This window comes from Venustampulla echinocandica (assembly GCF_003357145.1).
Source record: "Venustampulla echinocandica strain BP 5553 chromosome Unknown scaffold_3, whole genome shotgun sequence".
Taxonomy (NCBI): domain Eukaryota; kingdom Fungi; phylum Ascomycota; class Leotiomycetes; order Helotiales; family Pleuroascaceae; genus Venustampulla; species Venustampulla echinocandica.
The window spans coordinates 876499-896903 of NW_022474208.1; the positions used below are offsets into that span (position 1 = coordinate 876499).

Below are 20405 nucleotides of genomic sequence, written 5' to 3' on the forward strand. Positions count from 1 at the left end.
AGCTATATGAATAAGTTTCGTCAGGAGGTCAGTTTGACTGGGAAGGACAGATCGTAAGGAAAAATGTGGTTGTGCAATGTGTCAGTTACCAGCAAAATAATGTGGACTTTTTCAATCAACAAAGTCAAATTGACGCCTTAAAGGCATATGTGTAGACTGATACACTGAAACCCAATTTTGTGCTATTTTACGAAGTACCCCAGCATGCATGGAGGATTGATGCCTTAATCTCTCATAGCTGGTCGAATATAGAAAAGGGGGACGTGCCACGTGACACCGCTTTGCACCAATCTTTCCCGAGGTAGAGATCGATCGATGTTCCATACTAATTTGGTATATCTTGTCACCTTCCAGGCGGTGACCACCTCCTAAACAATCTACCTCCCCATCCTCGCCAAATCAACCCCCACAAAAAAAAGAGTATTGTAAAATAAATTCAATTTAATCCTACACCACGTATTCTATTTTTCTAAAAGGAAAAAAGATTCAAAATGGCAAAAGAGTTCGGCCCGGTGTCGATTGCCTACATCTCTTGTCGTTTTTTGTTATTGTCGCTTTGTTGTTGTTTCCCCTTTTTTTCCCTATCGTCCCTGGCGACAACGAAAGTATAATTTGACCCGAGCCACTTGACCAAGTGTCACGCCATTGTACTTTGTTAATAGATATTTACTTATTTGGCCATATATATGTAAGGAGGGTGTTTGGTCGCTAGAACCCCCCCTTTCTTTTGACACGACACCCCTGGTAGAGGTACCTACGTATATAGAACAAGTAGGCTGTGGGTTATCCTTCATTCAATTATTATATTATAATCGAATTGATTCTCTCACAATAGTATAAACGTCAATTACTCACCTCCTCCTCACAACGGTTTGATATATTTGAATCAGGCATCCACGTGGTATCTTTGAATGAAAATAGGCTGGTATAATTTGAGGTGAAGGCCATGGGTTCTTGCTTGTCCTTTTTATTATTTCTAACTGGCAGCCTTTACTAATAGAGACGTTTTATCAAGGGCCATTCGCGGTAGATACTGGTTTAATAGTAGCAGTGCTGAGAAACGGCCATGAATGGAGGAAAATGCAAAATTAAAGCCAAGAACCGAACTCTAGAGCAAGGAAACGCCTCACAAACTAGAGCACGTACCAAATATCCCACGTAGTCTACATTAGGTAGATAGCGCAAAGCTGCAAACCGAGGATTTCAGCATCTTGAACTCTGTTGAGCATATTTCCCAAGGTAATTCTACCTAAGCACACCAGTGTACCCTCACATCACTGCGCCTTTGCATCGTTTCTCTCATACCATCTTGCCGAAATCCGTAATCCCATAATCCCTAGACGCGAAAAGAAATCCAGGTGCTCCTTCCTTTGTGTTTCCCAAGCTGTCCCTCCCAGTCCAACCCTACTTTCCAAAAGACAAAAAGAAAAATAAAAGCTCGGATACAAAATCTGCCAAAAACGCTAAGCGATGATCAAAACAAAGTCATAAGGAGATAACGCGTCCACTCTCGGTCTGCGTGTGCAAGATATTCAGCCCAGCTTCGATATCCTGCAGGGAGAGGAAAACTTAGTATCCAGTAGTAGTAGGCGGAGCCTCCCAATGCCGTAGCAATTGCGAAAGAGCCTCGTTCCATTCCCAAGAAAAGCAAGCAGCGAGCTGCTGAGCTTCATCTGTATCTGGGACTCGGCCACCCCACATGTCTGGTGCGGCTGCCTCTCTTGTGGAGTAACTTTCGATCATTTGGCTAGACTCACAGTTAACCTCAAGCCCTAAGGGAATAATCTAAAGGAAAACTTACTCATCCTTCATTTTGATAAGGACTAGCCACGCATAATTCCAACTGCGGTTGCTTTGCGGATCGTTGCTTACTCGCCATTTTGCGTCATCCAGTGCGGCGCTACTAAAGGGATAGTTTCGAGTCAGGCCGCGAAGTTCGTTCAGTAGATTGTGAGATGTAACATAATAGTTCCAGGCGTTAGTCATAGGACCTTGAAAGGCTAGTTGATCTTCGTCGGAGGATCCGGCTGCTACGCGCTCGATGCGACGGAGCTCAGTGAGTGTGTTGATCCGGTGGGTGTTTAAGGATTCGATGAGCTGGGCTACGCTCTGTTGGAAAACATCAAATCAGCGAACTGGGCTCATGTAGCGTGGGGTGTAGTCATAGCTAGAAGCTGAGACAATGGGCACCCGTCCAAATAATTGAAAATGTACCAACAGTTCAAGATGGGTATTTGGTGTTGCGAAGGATAATCGAAGGGGCAGTTACGAAGATAAAGCCATAACTCACTTGCGTTGCCCGATGAGAAGAACCCCTTGAACTTGAGCTGTTGCCCCCATGCGAACGTCTCGAATGGTTCCGCGATGACATAGTTAGATGACGATAGGCGGGTTTGATAGTGATGCCGGAGATGCCGTTGAAATAGCTGCCCGAGGTGTATATAACGACTCTGTAGGGGTTTTAATTGAGTAGTTGTTGGTTTCCTGAGATTAGATGCTTGCGTCAGTGGGAGTTCACTCAGACGAGGAGCTGCAAGCCTCTCGGCATGCTGTTTTACCTGTCTATGGAGATATTTGAAATAGTAGATGTCTTAGATAGGGGATAGAAAAACATACAGGCGTAGAAACGTTGTTGTTGACAGATAGAGAGGTAGGTGAGGATCGCATTCGGGGGATCTATTGATCTTTATATTAATAGGAGACAGTTTAAAGAAGTCATATGAGACTTGTACCATGGGAATAAGAAGAGTCATCAACCAGTCACTAAGATAGATGCATCAAGGTAGGTAAATTTATACCCTCTGCCGTCTCCGCTATGTTCTAAATGAAATAGGAATATATGAAAATGTAACGGAAAATTCCAAATTCTGGAGGAGCTCCGTGCAACACCTGCGTAATTAAGGCATCTCTCTTCAGCTCAGTGAGCCTTATGAGGCCACTATATCATCTTGATACATGTCCTGTTATATGATCCAAGGGAGGACTCAGCTCTCCTTGCCAAGAATCCACTGAGATCGTGTCTTGGCTACTTGCCGTTGTGGTTCAGGAAGGGGAAGGTATGCAGACAGGAAGCGGCACACTGCAACGTGAGAAATATCCATAGAAAGCTACCAAGTTTAGCATTTTCATTAAAAGGCTCTAGGGTCCTTAGGTGCCAATGATGGAAACGTGAGCAAAGAAAGTTACATGGGGAAATCTAAAGTGCGCCGGGATCCTCGAAGGGGAAATGTTGGCCTATTGGTTCATGTACGTCCCGCTTCGATCTTGCTGACATTTACATTTAGGGCTGCAGGAATGGCATGTCCCCTGTTCCATTGGAATTGGAATAGAGACGTCGAAACGTTCAAATCCACCGCTATAGTTATATTTGAATACCAAATAAGTTCAATGACGGAAAGGCGTGAGTGCCTCAGGACCCATAGCCGCGCATGAGCTATGGTCTCACGCTCGTAAAACTTGCCTATCTACCGCTACGATTGGACGGCATCAAGCGAATGACGGAGATGAGATGAGATGCAAAGGATTTCTCCAGGCTGATGCCGATGAAACGGAAAGAGAATCATTGGAATTGGCCTATAAGAGGCAGGACAAGCGACAAGACTGATGAGGATATAATCCCAAGCACAAAAGAGTATACATCGCCGAGTTATGCTATTTCTGTGGCTGATACGCAAGTGCTGACCACTTTGGAGTCATAGCGTGACTATTTGGTATGAGCCACAGCACCACACTCGTAATGCGCCACCGCAAGTCCAAGCCCCAGATACAACTCTTAAACCTCTGGGGAATATGGGCTACTCCGTACAGTACTTGCTGGTAGAAGTCGCTCGTCTCGGCTGCTCGTACTATTTTCTCACGAGTCTTAGCGCCGTACTTTGGAAAGTCGTGGGCGGGAGTGTGGTTCTTGACTGCTCAAGTGCTTCAAATCTCATTGCGAATTTGCAATTTTGGAGGGGTAAGTAGCAGAACCAGGGAAACACGAGGCTTTGGCTCTAACTTCCGAGATCCACGGTCAGCAGTCCCCGTCATCAGTCATCAGCACTGCCGTCGAATATTATACTACCCTGTCAAGCTGAGCGAGCCATAAGGGAAGCCCGGTCGTGAACGGTAACAGGATGATGAGGGACCCAGAGCCTCGGAGGCCGTTCCTGCACCGCGGCGGCGGCGGCGCGGCTTCAGCGAACAAGCTCACCTCTCGGTTCTCACTCGTCGTACGACACACATCGCGTGGCGATGGTGGAAAGGGCATGACGACAACGTAGGTCCAGACTCGATCCTCCCGTCGAGCGAATGTTTAGAATGCCTTCAGCTTCTGACAAGCTCTTGACGCTCGGGATGGACTCGAGCGAGACGATTCGAGACGACGAATGGACACCCCACTAGGCCTCCTATTGCGAGAACAAGCCGCGGATGGAGACGGTCGATGCATATTCAATCTCGATTGCCAAAGATTTCTGCGGACCATTGTGGAACGCGAATTAGAAAGAACGTCCTTGCTTGCAGGGCTTGCAGGCCGGTGTGATGCCCATAGTTACTGGTGATGGTGATGGCGGTGATGGCGATGATGCTGCTGATGTTGCCTGGGTCTGGATTGACGTCTGGAGTACCAACAGCAGGTTCTTTCGATGGTGTAACTGGTTGTGTCGTACAACGTTGTTACCTAAGGCACCAAGCAAGTTTCACTGGTGCATGCTGACGTCAGCTTGTCAAAATCACCCACCTCGTGGTCTGGCTTCCTACGTCCAACTTCCTAATTCCTACATCCTACTTCCTACGACCTTCCATCTCTTTGCTTCCTTCTTCTTTGAGGAATTCCCTTTAAGTTAAAAGGAATACGAAGTACGATTACACTGCATCTCAATCCCAAATATATATATTGACAGAATCCCTTGCAGGCGCTAGGTTCCGTTTTCCCTTCAACAATCAATTGGTCGCGATCATTCCAAATAATAGATTTAAAAGCCCTCGACGCCAGGAAATGCTGGATATCTTAGATGAAATGTCGGGGATTTTATATTGCGCACAGCAATCTAGCCCGAGTAATTAGAGTCAGGTGAGCTATGGGTTTGTAAGTCATTCTTGCATTAAGACGTTACTCTATTAGCTGCAAGAAATATTGTCTACCTACCTATGCATACAGTCACCTGGGGTTCACGTCACACATCGTAGTATTCTAAGTTTGTAATGTTTTATTTTCGTGTATTGTGTATCGTGTGCTTCATCAAGGGTATTGTAGACATATACGAGATGATATAAAATATAAGATCTTGTCTCTTTATCCCGCCGGGACCAAACTCCGCCAAATCCATGCCCCGATTCCCCGGTTTCCTTATGTTTCCTAGGTAACTCCCAATATCCACGCTAGAGGCTCATCTTCCCATCAAGTGCTTTCACGCCTGTGATCCTATATTCTTGTGTTATTGGCTATCCTCACTAGAAGCATCTTCCTCATCATCCGAACTCCTATTCCCATCATCGAACTCTGTATCCTCTAATCTCTCCCCCTTTATCCCAAAGCTTGCTATCCACCCTAAAAATGCGATCCCGCCAAATACACCCCATGCTAGTGCTTCACCTTTTGGTTGAACACGTGTAGAGAGGGTGAAAAGACCGCCTGAAAGAAATGGACCTACCGCTCTTCCAGCGGCCGAAAGAGTTTGGGCAAGACCATTAAGCGTTCCGAGGACAGAATGATTGGGTGCTGAGTTTGTAATCTGTATAGAACCGTTAGCTTCCAAACTTAATCCACACATCATGAGATAGAAATATAAAGATGACCTACTAGCAACAATGCACTTGTTAACCCTCCCACGGACGCAACTGTTTTCACGAGTAGCACGAAACCCAGCTCAATCCATAGCCATACTCCCCCAGATCCCCAGCCAAATGGAGCTGGAGAGTCCCGATACCCGATCCAGGGCATCATCATCATAGATAAGAAGATTAAAAATAGCCCCGCCCTATACGTTCTTTTGTTGCCCATCTTCTCCTTTAATCTGCCAAAAATAGCAACCTGGAAGACGATGGTAATGATTCCCGCAAAGGAAAGCGACAATCCAATTTCACTGGCGTCAAGTGCGCGGCCGGTAGGAGGCTGCGAATTTGCGAAGATAGGATAGAGGCTGTTGAACGAGATGTTGGAGAGTTGGAAGATTAAGTAAGTGCCCAAGAGAAGCATAGTGTTCCGGTTAAGGATTTCCTTTCCTGTGAGGTGATTGCCGTTGTGGGGGAATAGGTCTGGCATTGAGAGCAACGACTGGCTCTCGCTCTCATTGTCTGTCTCGGAGTCATCGAGATCCTCGTTACGGAAGCGAGGAGGGTAGTAGGAGCGAAGATAGCTCGGACGCCGAGCACTACCAAGAAACTGCCAAGCCCAGCTAAACAAACTCTGAATTCGTTCCTGGAGAGGTGGCAGCTCTTTTGCCTGCTGCAGACTCTCTTCGAGGAATATACCGGTGATAACCAGGTCTACAAGGAGAATTCCGGCAGAGACTATATTTGGGAGCAAGAAAGGGTAGGATTTGTTGCGCATGACCAAGAGTCCACCAAGAGCTGGACCTGTAATGCCCCCGATGCCATAGATCACAGGCAGGTACACAAAGGCCTTGCTTTGGTTGCTCCTGTCTGTAATCTCGCCTAGACAGGTGCTCACGACCCCTTGATTCCCATTGACTAGCCCCATAGCCGCTTGAACTAATATTGCCTGCCACAACGTCTTGCAAAACCCAAACGCAACAAAGCATGCTGCTGTGAGAACTGTCCCTAGCATAACAACAGGTTTCCGCCCAATGCGATCAGAGAGCCAACCCCAGAAAAAGTTCGTTGCAAACTGCGCCAAAGCGAAGGATGACGCTATTGTGCCCACATATACTCCTACACTACTTTTATCGACCTCGGGGAAAGTTGAAACCATGGTTGGGAGGTAGGGCCATATGGAATTGAGGGCGGTTTGCTCTGCGAGGGCTATGACAGCCAGTATAGCCAGTTGCCTCGTCGGAAGAGGGGACCTCTGATATTCGTCATCTACATCGTTGGTATGAGACGGATGGCGCGCAGGATTATCTTCTCGACCCGACGAGCCACTGGGCGATGCTGGCGGGGGCCCGCGGGACGTCGGAGGAGTCGTAGGGAACGTCTGGTAATGCAGAGTTGAGGATTTTCGTCGGTCTAGTCCAGCCGGCACAGTGCGATCCCTCGAAGTCATCGCCGAAGAATTGGATTCGACCGGAAAATGCTGCTGTTACGCCCAGCTCAACAGCCAGGCTACAGAGCCTTAATTTGTTTGCTTGAAGGTGCGGCTGTGGTCTACAACCGTGACGGAAGCAGGAAGGAGGATAATGGCCGATGTTGCTGCGTTTAAAAAGATCCCATACAACCTCTAACCAGCAACCTAGGTCATTGTGCCGGGTAGACAGCCGAATGGGTGAAGATATTCACGGAATGGTGGAATTGATAGCATTGATGCATCTGCAAAATCTACCATGACGGTTCCTGCTTCTTGCCCAGCAGCGATGATGTAGTGCGATTGCGGCTCGGCTCGGGGAATACCAAGAAAGCGGACCTGAGCCAGGTGTCTATAACATTACTCTGTACACGACTATGCTACAGTAAAAGACGAATTAGGTGTCGCTAATTTTATAGATAACTTTTTTAAACAAACTCCACTTCCTGACATTTGTGGCTGTGCACCCCTGCCCGGTTGTACTCTAAAGTACCGCTGCTACCCGTTAACTTGTCATCGTAAAGCGGAGCCAATTCTTCCCTGGACACAAGCTGATGACTTTTGCAGATCATTTTCACAAGTGATTACAGCTGCAGCTACAGTATCACCATAACGCCGCGGAATCGTAATGTAAATTCATGACAGTAAATGCTCTAAGCTTTGCAATAGCTCGATGTTATATTCTTCATGGAAACAAATCTTCTGTTTCCTGCTGATATTCCATGAATGTCTGCAACTCCTTCTCATTCATCTCACGTATTAACTTCTCAAACTCCAATTCCTTATCGTTCAGATCCCCCTCTTTCAACTCACGCTCTTCACGACGGTGGCCGCATATAGCTCGCACCCGAATACCCATTCTCTCCTCCAAGTATGCCAGCCAATTTTTTGCATAGAACCCCGAAATGACTAGCTTTTCCAGCCCTCGGATCTTTCCTAAGACACGCACAAACTCCAGGTTATCACCTAAGCCCCTCTCCCTAGCCCCTCGTCGAAGTTTCCAGGTAAATTCACAATCCGCACTCCATCCTAGCTCAATGCATCGTAGTCCGCTTGCTTCTTCAGCTAATATATTGAGAAGTTGTAGCCATGGAGAGAGTTCAGCCATCCATGGCACCCAGATATCTAGTGTCTTTACCAGCTTGAGGTTCGCAAGACCAATCTGCTCAATGAATCGAAACACCTGTTTGGGTTCGCTGATCGCAAATACGTTCTGCGAGTAGAGTATCGAATTCGCTTCGTGGTATATCTGCTTGCACGTCTGTAGTATTCCTGGTTCCATCGTTCTATATTGTCGAAATTGACCCATATCGAGTAGGACCAACTTTTGATCTGTGTGTCCGACTGCCCACGAAGGGTTTTCTGTCCGGTCAAATCGGCTTACGACAAGTAGGTCGTAAATTCGAAGTCGGATTTCGACGGGTAAGGTCAAGAGGGCGACTTTGTTGCTTCCTTTGGCTTTGTCAAGAGGAGGCTTGGAAGCAATTAGACGATTGTGATCGCGCGGCTTGGGTGTTTGGCTTACGGTTGAGGGTTCACTATCGGAGATATCGAGATCAAAGAAGGCTTTCGCGATGTCCTTCCTCTTAAAAGGCACCCCCTTTCGTAACGGCGGCATTGTGCGATTAGCCATGGACTATCACGCAAGGAATATCCAAGCTCTCGTGCTCTAGGTTCTTGTTCGACACACAACCTGCTCGATTGAGGACTACAGGATGATGACATTCGTGGTGAAGGAAGAGCCCCAGCAGACTCAGCGTCGGATACGATATTGGCTGTCTGGTCATTAGTGGGGTTCTTGGTCACCTTGCAACTTACTTTCGATCATGTTCTGGATCAGCTCAGGTTTCGAGACTGCCAGGCTTGACACCATCGTACTGTAGTAGAGTCTGGTGGTGGTTGATGGGATGGTGCCAGGTTTAACCAGCCCCATTCTTGGCTTTTGTATCATGCACTCGGGCGCATATGGTGGCGGTGGATGGCGTTGCGTTGGCGGAGTCAGGATCAAATAATTGGCCATCCCCCACTCGATCAACGGCGCGTCAATTGTCCTGTACATCTGCTCTCATTGGCATTCCGATTCAGATGTTTGAGATGATATTCTGTGGTTTTGGTCATGTCACAAATTTAGGACTGTACAGTAGAACCTCATAGAAACCCGTAGAAACTCCGAGGAATTGACCACTTGTCCTCTGCGTGAACACGCGAGATATCAATCTGGCATCGATCTTTCCCTTTTTCTGCCTCAACCTTTGTCGACTCACAAGGCATGCTAACATGGAAAACGACTGGCTGGACGGCAATTGGGCCTCGGATTATGGAACCCCAGAGTTTTTGACTTCTAACCGCCCCAGAGCTGGCACAGCTGCCGAACAAGCCAGCCCAGTAGCCCAACCAGCCAGCCAAGCCGCCGAACGAGTCGACGAACCACGTGGCGATCATGTCTTACCGCTTCTCCGACTTAGTAGTTGGAATGTGGACAAGCAATATGACAAGAATAACCCTGTATATATCCACTATGACTTTCGGTGGAAGATCTCCCAGCGTGAAAACATCAGAGCCAGGCATGTTTGTTCAGACACAGATCCCGATCTCGTCCTAGCTCCGGGCGATTTTTGGAAAGTTGACTTCCAGGCACGACTTGAAAGTCTTCTACAAGACGAGGACAAGTTTCCCGGAGATACTTATACGTGCGAAGAAACGATCATCGAGATATCCGTCGAGCGGAGCCGTCAGCGCAGCCTATCGAAACGATTTAAGAAGCTGGAGATCAATTGGCAGATAGTTGATGAGCACCTAGAAGGTCTTGGTGACTTGTTTAGCAAAGGGAGGAAGATAACCTTCAGCATAGAGTTTGTCTATAAAGAAATTACTAGCAATTCTACAACGCCAAAGGGCAAGAAGAAGAAGAAGAGCGCTACGGAGGCTCAAAAGCTTCAGAGAGCCGCCGATGCTAGTCTCTGGAGCCGACTCTACGAGCTTCATCGCTACAGAGCCAAACACTATAAACAAGGACCCCACTGCTTGCTGGACGAACGAGGAAACCACCGTAAACTACTACCAGCCCAGCTGGAAGAAATTGTCTGCCACATCAGAGCCAACATGAAGGAAAGGGAGACAGAGGAGGATGTCGAAGTTGACATTGAGATCCCACCCCACATTCTCAAACATATATTGGATAACAGCTGCAAGCGGAAGGCTGAAGATGTCTCTGCTGACTGTCGTCATTGTAAAGTCCATACTTCAGCGACTCTACCTAGTGAAGATCTTGGGGACGTAGAAGGGGATAGACAAGCGAAACTTGAGGAGTATTGTAACTGGGGCCTAACACAAGTCGAGAGCGATAGATGGAGAAATGCGCTGCAGATTGCAAATCAGGTTGCAATAGATCAATTCCTAGAACTGAACACTATCCTACAACACCCAAAAGTTGTCGCGGAACTAATAGTAAAAAATAAAGTACTGCTAAGTATTACGCTGCAATTTATGAGCAACATCAAAAAATTCTTGCAGGAAGAAAAGGAGATTTAAAACACGAGAACATTTCTAGGCTCTATTTGTTTATTTCTATTAGATTAATTTGGGAAGCTGTGTAATGGATATTCCTGCGTGACGAAAGTGATTCTCTGCAATGTGTATATCGCGACCTACTATATCAACGTACTACTCTAGAAACATTTTGAACTCCCTTGAAATGAAATCCTCATTTTCGTGCTACTTTTTCTTAATGAATTTCTTGAGTACTCCAAAATACTCCTCAATAGAGTTGAAATCAGGCGAGTATAGTGATAGGAACTCCAATATTACTCCCGCGTCCCGGCACATTTGTATAACTTTTTCTGAATAGTGCCAGGAAGCGTTGTCCATAACAATTACAGATTTTGGCTCTGAGTATCTGCTACAGTGATGTAGCAATTAGGCGATGAAATCCTCAAAACAATCACTGTCTGTTGATCCTTGGTATACCCTCCGTAGTATGATACCATCTTGCGCGTATACTGGGAGAATGTACCATCGTTTTCCGCGACCGAACTTTGTAATCTGGACTGGGGAAGAACCCTTTGGAGACCATCCCCAGCGCCTATACCCAGCCCTTCTATCGCAGCCCGACTCATCGACAAAGACAAGTTGGTAAAACTTATACTGCGATATCCTATGTAGATAATGATCTCGAAGGTCGGTATCTCGTTGTTGAGCGATTCGATGAATCGTAGTTCTTGTCCACCCAGTTGATCGTAAAATCCGACCGATCGAACGTTCCGAGATTTTTCTACGATATCGACGATAGAGGAGGTCTGCCATCTCGCATCGATATAGGTAGGGCTGTTCAGTTAGTGTATCAAAGAAGGTTTTTTTCATAGGGGATGTAATGCAGCTACGACGGCCGCGCTTTGTAGTTGGGGTGGGCATTTCGGGCTGCTGTCTCTTTCGACGGATTCTTTGGACGGCGCGTTTGGAGCACTTGGCTTTTGAAGCTATGAGCTTGTTCTCAAACCCTTATGTTAGTAAAGTTTCGATCAAAATATGCGTTGCAGCATCTAGTAGCGGCGCCATAATTATGGATGACACGCTGACTCTGGCGGGTGGAAAAGTAGATTGAAGAAGAAATGTGAGGTCCGCCAATTTCTACCCTTTTTTTAAAGTTAGTAGTAGTACCTCTATGTACAAGCCACCTAAGCCACAGGCTTACCCCGCAGCTGCTTTAAAAAAGTTATCTATAAAATTAGCGACACTCAATTCGCCTTCTACTGTAGAAAGGTGTATCATACAAGAGTTGCTGCCTAAGGTACGTAGGTACCTAGGTTGCCTACCTCCCTAAATAAGGGACGTACGTAGTACTCCAGGGGGGGAGCAACGTCAACCCATACTACTTCATACGGAGTACACGACTAGATGTGCACGAGAAGGGCGTAGCCTACGACCTACAAGGCGTAGCTCACCTAGATTTTTGCGGTGATCAACGAAGTTATCCCCTGTCTGTCAACCGGCTAAACTACGTACAGGTACCGCAGGTTGGTGAGGTAAGCAACGGAGGTAGGTACCTACCTACCTAGGTACCTATCATTAGTATATGACACCTCCACTCCCCTCCGCCAAATATATTTTATATTTGTATAATTTCATCAATTGCCATCCGGAGCTGCTTTGGGGTCTACGAAAACTCTAGTATATTAGGGGACATAAATCTCCTCACATATTTCTCCGTCTACTAGGGCATCTGACAAAGACTGGCATCACAGCAGTCGCTTTCACCAACCGTCAGCGCCTCACAATGGACCAAACAAAGACGAAAAGCACTGGGAGCAGGGCTACACTATCCAAATTCTTCGTCTCCAACCCGACCGTCTCATTCGTCCGCTTCTGCTCTATGAACCTTGCGTCTGCCATTCGAGTGTCGGTTATGCCAAAGGAGTCGGCCCTCGACATTGCGGATCGGGGCTTCTTTGCCTCGTCAGGCACTTCGTTCTCCGCCGCTTCGACGGCCATGGATACCCTTATCTGGGATAATCTAAGCCTCGGATTTGACGATATAATCCCGGACTGGGACTCGTTGAGGATTTGCACTTTCTACCCGGCACATGCGATGGTCATGTGTGCCGTACGGGAACCTCTTGAGCCCGAAATCAAGGACAGCGATAGCGGTGGCGATGTAAGTATGGCTACTTACGATGGGTTCGACCTGTGCCCAAAAACCATTTTATTCAAACAGGTGGCAAGAGCAGCCAAGTCTGGGCAAAACATCCTGATAGGATTGGAACTTGAACTGCTCCTCTATGAAAGCGGAATGGACTTTACTCGTTCACGGACGTACGCGTGTTCCTATAACACCAGCTCACTTCATGGCAAATACGCTCCAGTAATGGACGAAATAGTTCTCGACATTGGCAATGCTGGGATTAAGGTTTTGAAGTACCACCCCGAGGGCTCGACCGATGGAGTCTTTGAGATCGTCCTCGCACCTTACCCGCCAATGGAAGCTGCAGACGCAATGATATTTTGCCGCGAGACCATCAAGACTGTCGCTAAGAAGCATGGACTCGAGGCTACTCTAATGCCGATGCCTTTCGAGAAGGGACCACCTAGAATAGGGGCACATACGAACGTATCCATTTCAGATCCATCCAACGGCAATGCACATCACTTCCTTGCCGGAGTGCTTGACTCCCTGGTCGCCATTTCCGCCTTCGCAATGCCCAGCATCGAAAGCGGCTCGCGCGCTAATCGATGGGTCCAATGGGGCAGACTAAACAAAGGGTGCTTGGTCAATGAGCGCCGCGAGGGGTTTTGGGAGATCAGGTGTCCGGATGGGACCATGAACCCCTATCTTACCTTTGCCGCTATAATCGCGTCTGGCATGACGGGGGTGGAGACTAAGAAAGAGTTGACCCTGAAACCTATAAATGGACTGAGCATGGACATGGAGACTTTGACAGATGATGAGAGAAAGAACTTTGGCATCAAGCACAATATCTCCGACTCGCTTGGAGTGTTGGTCGACGCCCTGAAAGATGACAAGTTACTTCGGAATGCGGAATATGGATTTGGTGAACGGTTTGTCAAGTTCTACTCAACAGTCAAGACAAAAGAAATTGAAGATGGCCAACCCATGACGGTTCTAGAGCGGAAGGAAAGGCTCAGACACCTATTTTGAGAGGGCATATTAACCATCCTCCGTAGTGGATTATAAGGCGGGAGGCTTTTGTAGTTAGATAGATAACAAAACCAGCCCACTTGCGCCCGCTTTGTAGATGCTGAGGTTGGGACAGTTGTTGCATAACCCAGCGACAAGCCCGCTGGATTCGGCCGCGATTGCTCCTGAGCATGTTGGTTCAACAAAAGCCGAATTGTGGCCACCGGTGGCTGATATAAGCTTGGAAGGGCTACTACTACCCGTTTTGCAATATGATGCTTTTCTACTTGCTTTTGTATTTGACTGTTATGACTTTTAACCTCAAGGGCAACTATGGCAAAACCATTACCGCTTTATTAAACGGCAGAAGTTTTCTTAAACTGTTCCTACTCATTTTCGATCTTGTAACTCACACCGCCAATTAACGGAATCACTGGCATGGCAAGTCTCTAAGTATATATATCGCTCTGTTGTTCCACTTTTGAACTTGCAATTCACGCCATCAATCCACAACCACGTCGAACAACAACGCAATGGATTTGAACTCTATCTCCGCGAATCCAGAGCTCCCACCATCACAAGCCGCTCCCATCCTTCGAAAACCTACAATCTCAAATCTTCCAAATAGTCAACAGGTCATCTTGAGTTTGGAACCAGCTCAGCAGAGTACCGTAGCACCGGATCGGCTCGAGATCTTGCAAACCCAGTACCATGCTGCAGCAGCAGAAATTAACTTGTTGGTCGCTGAGTTGAAGAAGGCCGAACAACGCAGAGACGACCTGGTGATTGAAGTTCGGCGCGTCCACAAAGAGGAACTAGAGGAGGAGCTTCACGAGCTGGTTGCTACGATGGACAATTGTGTCCAAGAGGTTAAAAATCTGAAGTTCCTTTACGATAGTCTTGAGACTCCGGCTCGTTGCGAGCAGAAAGAAGCTCTGGTGCGAAGGATGCATGAACTGAACTGTACGTTCAACGATTGTAGTAAAAAGGCAGACGGAGTGGCAGCGCATCACCGTCGCCTCACTGAAGCCCAAGGGGTCACCATCACCCTCTTCCAGCGCTTGGTAGCACGGCTTATGTGGATGCGGAGATGTGGCATCGGCGCAATTCCAAGAGTGCAACAACCAGCAGCAAAGGCGGAGGCAGCTTCTCGCCCCGACGGCAAGAATCGCAAAACCGACTAAATTCACATATCGCCCGCGAGTCTCCCTTCGACAGACACCCTGGAACACAAGGCTCGACGAATGAAGGCTAGGACTTGGATTGTTTGTTTTCGAGAGCCAGGAATTACACGATGGGCAGGAACTGGGGTGGTGTACATGGAGTCACAAGATGCGGCATAACTAAAAAGAGAGATGTTTAGCAGCGAGCGCGTAGGAATCTCGCAAATTGAGGGGAAACTTCATTTGAGGATTTGGATGGTTGGTGGGAGGCATCAAGAGGGTAACTTTAAATCTTGATTCCGGGAAGAGCTCCACCAATGGTCTAGCAAAATCAGATAGAAAGAATACGCCTCTGCCAAAATTTATTCTCAGGAAGGTGACCCTATGAATGACGGTGGATATTTCAAGTCCAAACAGCGCCTCCGTACTTCTGCAAGACCTCCAAGCGTACATTACCCAAAGATATAATAGATGGCGCCACAGATGATTCATTGTTAGTTGAAAATAAATAATAGCAATCTACCTCTGGTTTAGAGGTTTAGATGATTCCGAGTTTGAGCGTGTCGATACTTCTGAATTTTTCGCACTGTCCCGAATGGGACACTGCCCTGAGTGATCAAGATCCGATTAGACCATGCCAGAGTCGAGCCAATTGGCTCTCAGATATTATAGAATGACTGCGTGGTGGTTACTATATCCTTTACTGAGCTCTTTGTCTACTATTTGACAATGCGCTTGAGCTTTCAAGTAGCTTCGACATTAGGTGCAACCATTGTTGTACCTGTGGAGGTTAGTGATACCCGACTCATGGCAATAGCCACCGCCTTCGCTCACTGCCTCCTTTCACCGCCCGGCCCCTCGCTACCTACCCTTTATAAATCCAAATAAGCAAAAAGCTTTTAATCGGCACAAGGGCTAGCCACTTGGCGAAGTGGTTCGGATCAAATTGTGTGTGCGATGTTGGAGAAAGTTAATGTCTTACCTTGAGAAACCTCAAAAATGGCTCAGCCAAAAAAAAGAAAACTCAGTTCGTCTGGTTTTATCTAGGGCGGGCGCCTTCGGGCGCTCTCTGGATTTTTGCTCTTTTCATTTTTGATATAATCTTTTTAACAAATGTAGGAGCGGCTTCTTTTAAGGCTCGGTTATGATTCGAGCTGCAATTTTAAGGAATCGGATCTGCTCAAAAGTGTGGGGCCAACTCTAGCACACTTGGGCTTTGTTTATCTTTTGTGATCTGACGGCAACGAAATTTTCGACATCACTTAAGTCTTATTCCACTTTCAAATATCTTTTGTAGGGTAAGCCACGAGACAAAAGTAAAGTCTACGACAGAGCTGCAAGCAGTCACGCTGAGCATATTGTCGTAGATTCTTCCCTCCCTAATATCTGCTTGACGTGTGTAGGAAAGTCGTTCTTCCATCCAGAAGATAAATATCCCACAATTAGCAACGGTCGTGACAAAGTAACAACTACCTGGGGCACCCTAGAATTTCGAGGGAGTGTGTATTTTCAAATCAGTTGACAGGGCTGATCTGTATATCAAATTCTATTCCCATACATCGAAGGATATTGATCCAATTTGACCAGTGCAAAGACCACGGCGATTCCCTACAGATTCGAGAGGAGGGAGTCGAGATGGGACTGGCTATCTTGTTCAGGGGCTGAAAAGCCCCGCAAACCAACTATGGCTACTAAATGGACTCGGCGAATGAATTAGAGGTTGGAATGGGTATAGAAGGCGTTGGAGGACTAATCGTCTTGTTCGAGGTGTAGTCTGCTATCGCCGGGGACGGCGCGCTGGAGCCTTGTAGATCCGGGTCGGGCCGCCTATACGAGTAAACCCCAACCAAGTCTGTAGAAACACTAGGGGCACCCCGTCGTCTCGATTCTTGTACCGGGTGTTTCGCTTATTCGTAACCGAGAGCATCCCATTGAGACTTCACAACCAGCTAGTCCCCTCAGACTCTCCCACGACTTTCTCAGCCCAGGATGACTTCAGTGAGCAACTCATCGACCCGAACCGCTCGATGCAGGACTACCACTGGGCCTGCGACTCCCGACCAGAATATCAGATTGACTTTGGAGAAACCCGACGCTATGCGTACTACGAGAAAGACACATTATGGCCCTGTCCAACAAGCGGAGCGTTACGCGCCACGGAAGACCATTTACATAGCACTTTACGATTGGAGAAGGGATCCTTGGCTTTGGGTTAGATCGCAAAGGTCTAGGGGAACGTCAAGGCCCTCTGCGAGGGCACCGTTTATGGTCCGGAGAATGGACAATCATCACCTTGTTGGCTTCGGGGACGATGCCCTTGACAGCGCGGAGTACAGTGGAGATCTTCGTTCTGTGACGGATCCAGATCTCGCCTGCAGCGAATTGTCTCCTGTGTCTCAAAAGCCTGGGTGTTCTCTAACACTCTACGAGTGCAATCGCGACAATCCCGGAAAGGCACCGAAAGATATAAGGGAATCCAGGAGACAGATTAACAAATATGCTGCGATGGCAGCCATGCCCCCGAACGCTTGTTTCAATAATGGTGTCCTGCAAGGTGTACTGGAAGCGTCCGGATTCGAGAACGGCTCGGTGAACGATTTAACAGCAAATGTGCTGCCCATTATGCGTTGGTATATTATCCTTGCATATCTGCCATACGTAACTGTCAACTTCTCTTGTCCGCAATGTCATTTTGACAACACCGTCGCTGGTATTGAAGGATACAGAGGGCGATAATACTGCTGGAAACCGCAACTCCTCCTGGGTGGCCGTTAGTGATGCGGTCTGTTCCGGAGCTGATTGTGTCGTTAGTTCGGCTTAATTCGCTCTGCTGCTCTATTAGTAACGACAATTTACTGTCCCAGCAAATATGTTTGGCGGCGATCCGGCGGCCAAATCCCGGAATTATTTGATGTTTTACTATATCACATTTTCTGTAGATAGTTTAAAAGGTAATGGGATATGTCAAAGAATAACTTGACAGCAGATTCTAGGTTAACAATAGATTTTACATTAACATCTCTTAGGAACTTGACAGTAACAAGACTAGTTCTTCGACTAAATGCCGACGGAGGCTCAGGAAGCTTAAAGTCAATGGACGCAGCTCTCGGCATCACCAAGGAACTGGCCAACAGTGCTGTGGACAACTTGGAGAACAAGGTCCGAGTCCAGAACCTAACACATGAGAACGGATTTACCAACCGGATCATTCACGAAGACCCACTTGCTGAGTTCTTACTTGAGGTCTCAAATTCAACACCAGCATCAGCATCAGCAGTTGCTGAAGAAACCCAGCGGAAGCAAAAGCGGAAAGCACTAGGGGATCCAGAGAAGTTTTCCAAAGAGAAGGGTCTAGCTACCAAACTGGAGGGTGTTTTCTACCAATGGAAAGTTCAAACTGAGGCCACCCTATATCTCTGTGCCCATGTGCTCGACTCAGAGGGGCGGAGGGTTTGATATGTAGGACTCCGAGATGGTGGACACACCTGGGCCGACCTGAGGAGAGCTGCCGAAAAAGAACCTAGGTGCTGGTCATATGGTGAGTGTGTGGATTCCCTACTATTGCATGTAACTTTCGCTTCGGTTGGTTTCTGTTTGTTTCGGATCAGCATCATCTAGCATCATCCAGCATCATCAGACAAACCCCAACGCTAGGAGCGGCTCTACGAATCAACTCGCAAAATAGGGGGAAGCATCGCTTAACTCACGTGAGCTTCACATAAACTCGGCTCTCCTGCCAAGCCCTCTCTTTGTCTCCTGCCAAGATGTATCTCCTGCCAAGGCTTATCGGGGTCAGCGCTCGAGGAATGCATCCACAGGAACGGGTTTCTATCCTTAGGTCAAGCATTATTTCGCGCAATGAAGGCCATTTTTAACTTCGCAGACTCTATTTCCCCCGATATTTCGTGGTATATCTCCACACTTAGCCGCAAATTCCGGGATTTAAAAAGCTTGAACTGTGTCGGAACCGCTTCTATCATCATCATCAGGTGAGATCGAGGCCATTATGGTCGCTGAGTAGCGGCGCATCTAGGCTGGGCAGACTTCCAAACACCCAACTAGACACAAGTAGGCTCGGATTAAGGGACTCGGAGGCCTCGGACGTGGAACCTTCCTACGAAATGTCTGGCTATATATATGGGTGGTTACGTCGTTGCTCTGGCCCGATTTCTCTCTTTTCCCACGTTTTGATCTTCTAATATCTGCGCTATAATGTTCTGATTGAGGTCTTCTTGTCTATCTCGTACTTTTCTCTCTATTCGTTACTATTCATAATCCACAATAGCTATCGAGCCTGAAGCTCCTGCAAAGCCAACCTCAAGCACCTAGATCGCTAGAATTCAAAATGCGCACCTTGTGTGCCTTTGGTGTTTTGCTTGCTTTAGTATCACTAGCCTTTGCTGCTATTGACATTCAAAACTAGTAGGTTTACAAATATACCTTATTACCAACATAATCCAATAACATACACAGTTGCGGCAACAAAGTCTACATCCGAGAGTCACATAATGGTGGCTGTGACGCGAACCCTGACACCGGCGACTGCGACGGTGATCCATTGACTATCGCACCTGGAGGCCAAGCTTCCATCAACACCATCGCTGATGGGACAGGTATCAGCATCAAAATATCGCTAGATTTCGATTTCATCAGCGGTATTTTGCAGTTCGAATATGCCGTGTCGGACAATTTTTACTTTGACCTGAGCGACCTCGACGGGATCAGTGGCGGCGTCGTGGGGGCTCCATTCAGGTCTTCCAATGTCAGAGCAGTTCCTACCGGTCCCGGCGCCGGTTCCGGCACTTGCAAACCCATCCTGTGCCCTGCAGATGTAACTTGTCACGCGGCATATCAATTATTTGACCAAGAGGCTACTAAGGTGCGTCTGCGCAAGCTCCGTTGGCCACAGAGGGATTGCTAACACGTTGAGAAGGGATGCCCCGATACTACAGTCTTCATGGACCTCGACCTTTGCGTGGCTGCTCATGACTGGCAGAAGCGCGGAGTTAACTTCACCTCATGAAACATATAGCGCTGCCCGCTAGCTTATCTTCATTTCGTTCTATGTACTGTATACAACATGCTTAGATATACACAGTAATACTAAGGAGTATAGCGTTCTAGGCGAGACATTTTTTCTCTATATATCCATTCTGTAATGTATCTTTCCCGTCTTCGATGTGCGTGCAGAGCTGCGTTGAGGTTGAATTTTGAAGATACTACGGATTGTGTATGACTCCATGGGCTTGGTATAGGACTTGGGCTTCAGGTTGGCTCCCTCATCGATTTGCGATATCGTCTCGACTGGATATAATACACCCTACAAGTGCACCCGAGACGGAAAAGTACTGCTTGTCTTGTCCTTTTGTGTACTCTTTCAAATATAACG

The 20405-nt window shown here is 47.4% G+C and overlaps 8 protein-coding genes across 8 annotated transcripts; 5 read left to right on the top strand and 3 right to left on the bottom strand.

The window, feature by feature from the left end:
• Positions 1 to 1569: 1569 nt before the first annotated feature.
• Positions 1570 to 2371, bottom strand: BP5553_05909 (Uncharacterized protein; the record flags this gene model as incomplete). The annotated part of the gene is made up of 3 exons (XM_032014532.1): positions 1570 to 1747; positions 1802 to 2109; positions 2291 to 2371. 3 exons carry the CDS (start codon positions 2369 to 2371, stop codon positions 1570 to 1572), a joined length of 567 nt encoding a protein of 188 aa, XP_031869213.1.
• A 3046-nt stretch (positions 2372 to 5417) lies between these two features.
• BP5553_05910 (MFS general substrate transporter) lies at positions 5418 to 7204 on the bottom strand (the record flags this gene model as incomplete). The annotated part of the gene is made up of 2 exons (XM_032014533.1): positions 5418 to 5714; positions 5783 to 7204. The coding sequence occupies 2 exons, from the start codon at positions 7202 to 7204 to the stop codon at positions 5418 to 5420; spliced, it is 1719 nt and encodes a 572-aa protein (XP_031869214.1).
• Positions 7205 to 7907: 703 nt separating this feature from the next.
• BP5553_05911 (Uncharacterized protein) lies at positions 7908 to 8840 on the bottom strand (the record flags this gene model as incomplete). The annotated part of the gene is made up of 1 exon (XM_032014534.1): positions 7908 to 8840. The coding sequence occupies one exon, from the start codon at positions 8838 to 8840 to the stop codon at positions 7908 to 7910; it is 933 nt and encodes a 310-aa protein (XP_031869215.1).
• A 659-nt stretch (positions 8841 to 9499) lies between these two features.
• BP5553_05912 (Uncharacterized protein) lies at positions 9500 to 10753 on the top strand (the record flags this gene model as incomplete). The annotated part of the gene is made up of 1 exon (XM_032014535.1): positions 9500 to 10753. One exon carries the CDS (start codon positions 9500 to 9502, stop codon positions 10751 to 10753), a length of 1254 nt encoding a protein of 417 aa, XP_031869216.1.
• A 1741-nt stretch (positions 10754 to 12494) lies between these two features.
• Positions 12495 to 13874, top strand: BP5553_05913 (uncharacterized protein; the record flags this gene model as incomplete). Its single annotated transcript, XM_032014536.1, has 1 exon — positions 12495 to 13874. One exon carries the CDS (start codon positions 12495 to 12497, stop codon positions 13872 to 13874), a length of 1380 nt encoding a protein of 459 aa, XP_031869217.1.
• A 512-nt stretch (positions 13875 to 14386) lies between these two features.
• Positions 14387 to 15037, top strand: BP5553_05914 (uncharacterized protein; the record flags this gene model as incomplete). Its single annotated transcript, XM_032014537.1, has 1 exon — positions 14387 to 15037. The coding sequence occupies one exon, from the start codon at positions 14387 to 14389 to the stop codon at positions 15035 to 15037; it is 651 nt and encodes a 216-aa protein (XP_031869218.1).
• A 1968-nt stretch (positions 15038 to 17005) lies between these two features.
• On the top strand, positions 17006 to 18472 carry BP5553_05915 (uncharacterized protein; the record flags this gene model as incomplete). Its single annotated transcript, XM_032014538.1, has 2 exons — positions 17006 to 17646; positions 18043 to 18472. The coding sequence occupies 2 exons, from the start codon at positions 17006 to 17008 to the stop codon at positions 18470 to 18472; spliced, it is 1071 nt and encodes a 356-aa protein (XP_031869219.1).
• An 889-nt stretch (positions 18473 to 19361) lies between these two features.
• Positions 19362 to 20039, top strand: BP5553_05916 (uncharacterized protein; the record flags this gene model as incomplete). Its single annotated transcript, XM_032014539.1, has 3 exons — positions 19362 to 19438; positions 19490 to 19895; positions 19950 to 20039. The coding sequence occupies 3 exons, from the start codon at positions 19362 to 19364 to the stop codon at positions 20037 to 20039; spliced, it is 573 nt and encodes a 190-aa protein (XP_031869220.1).
• Between the last annotated feature and the right edge of the window lie 366 nt (positions 20040 to 20405).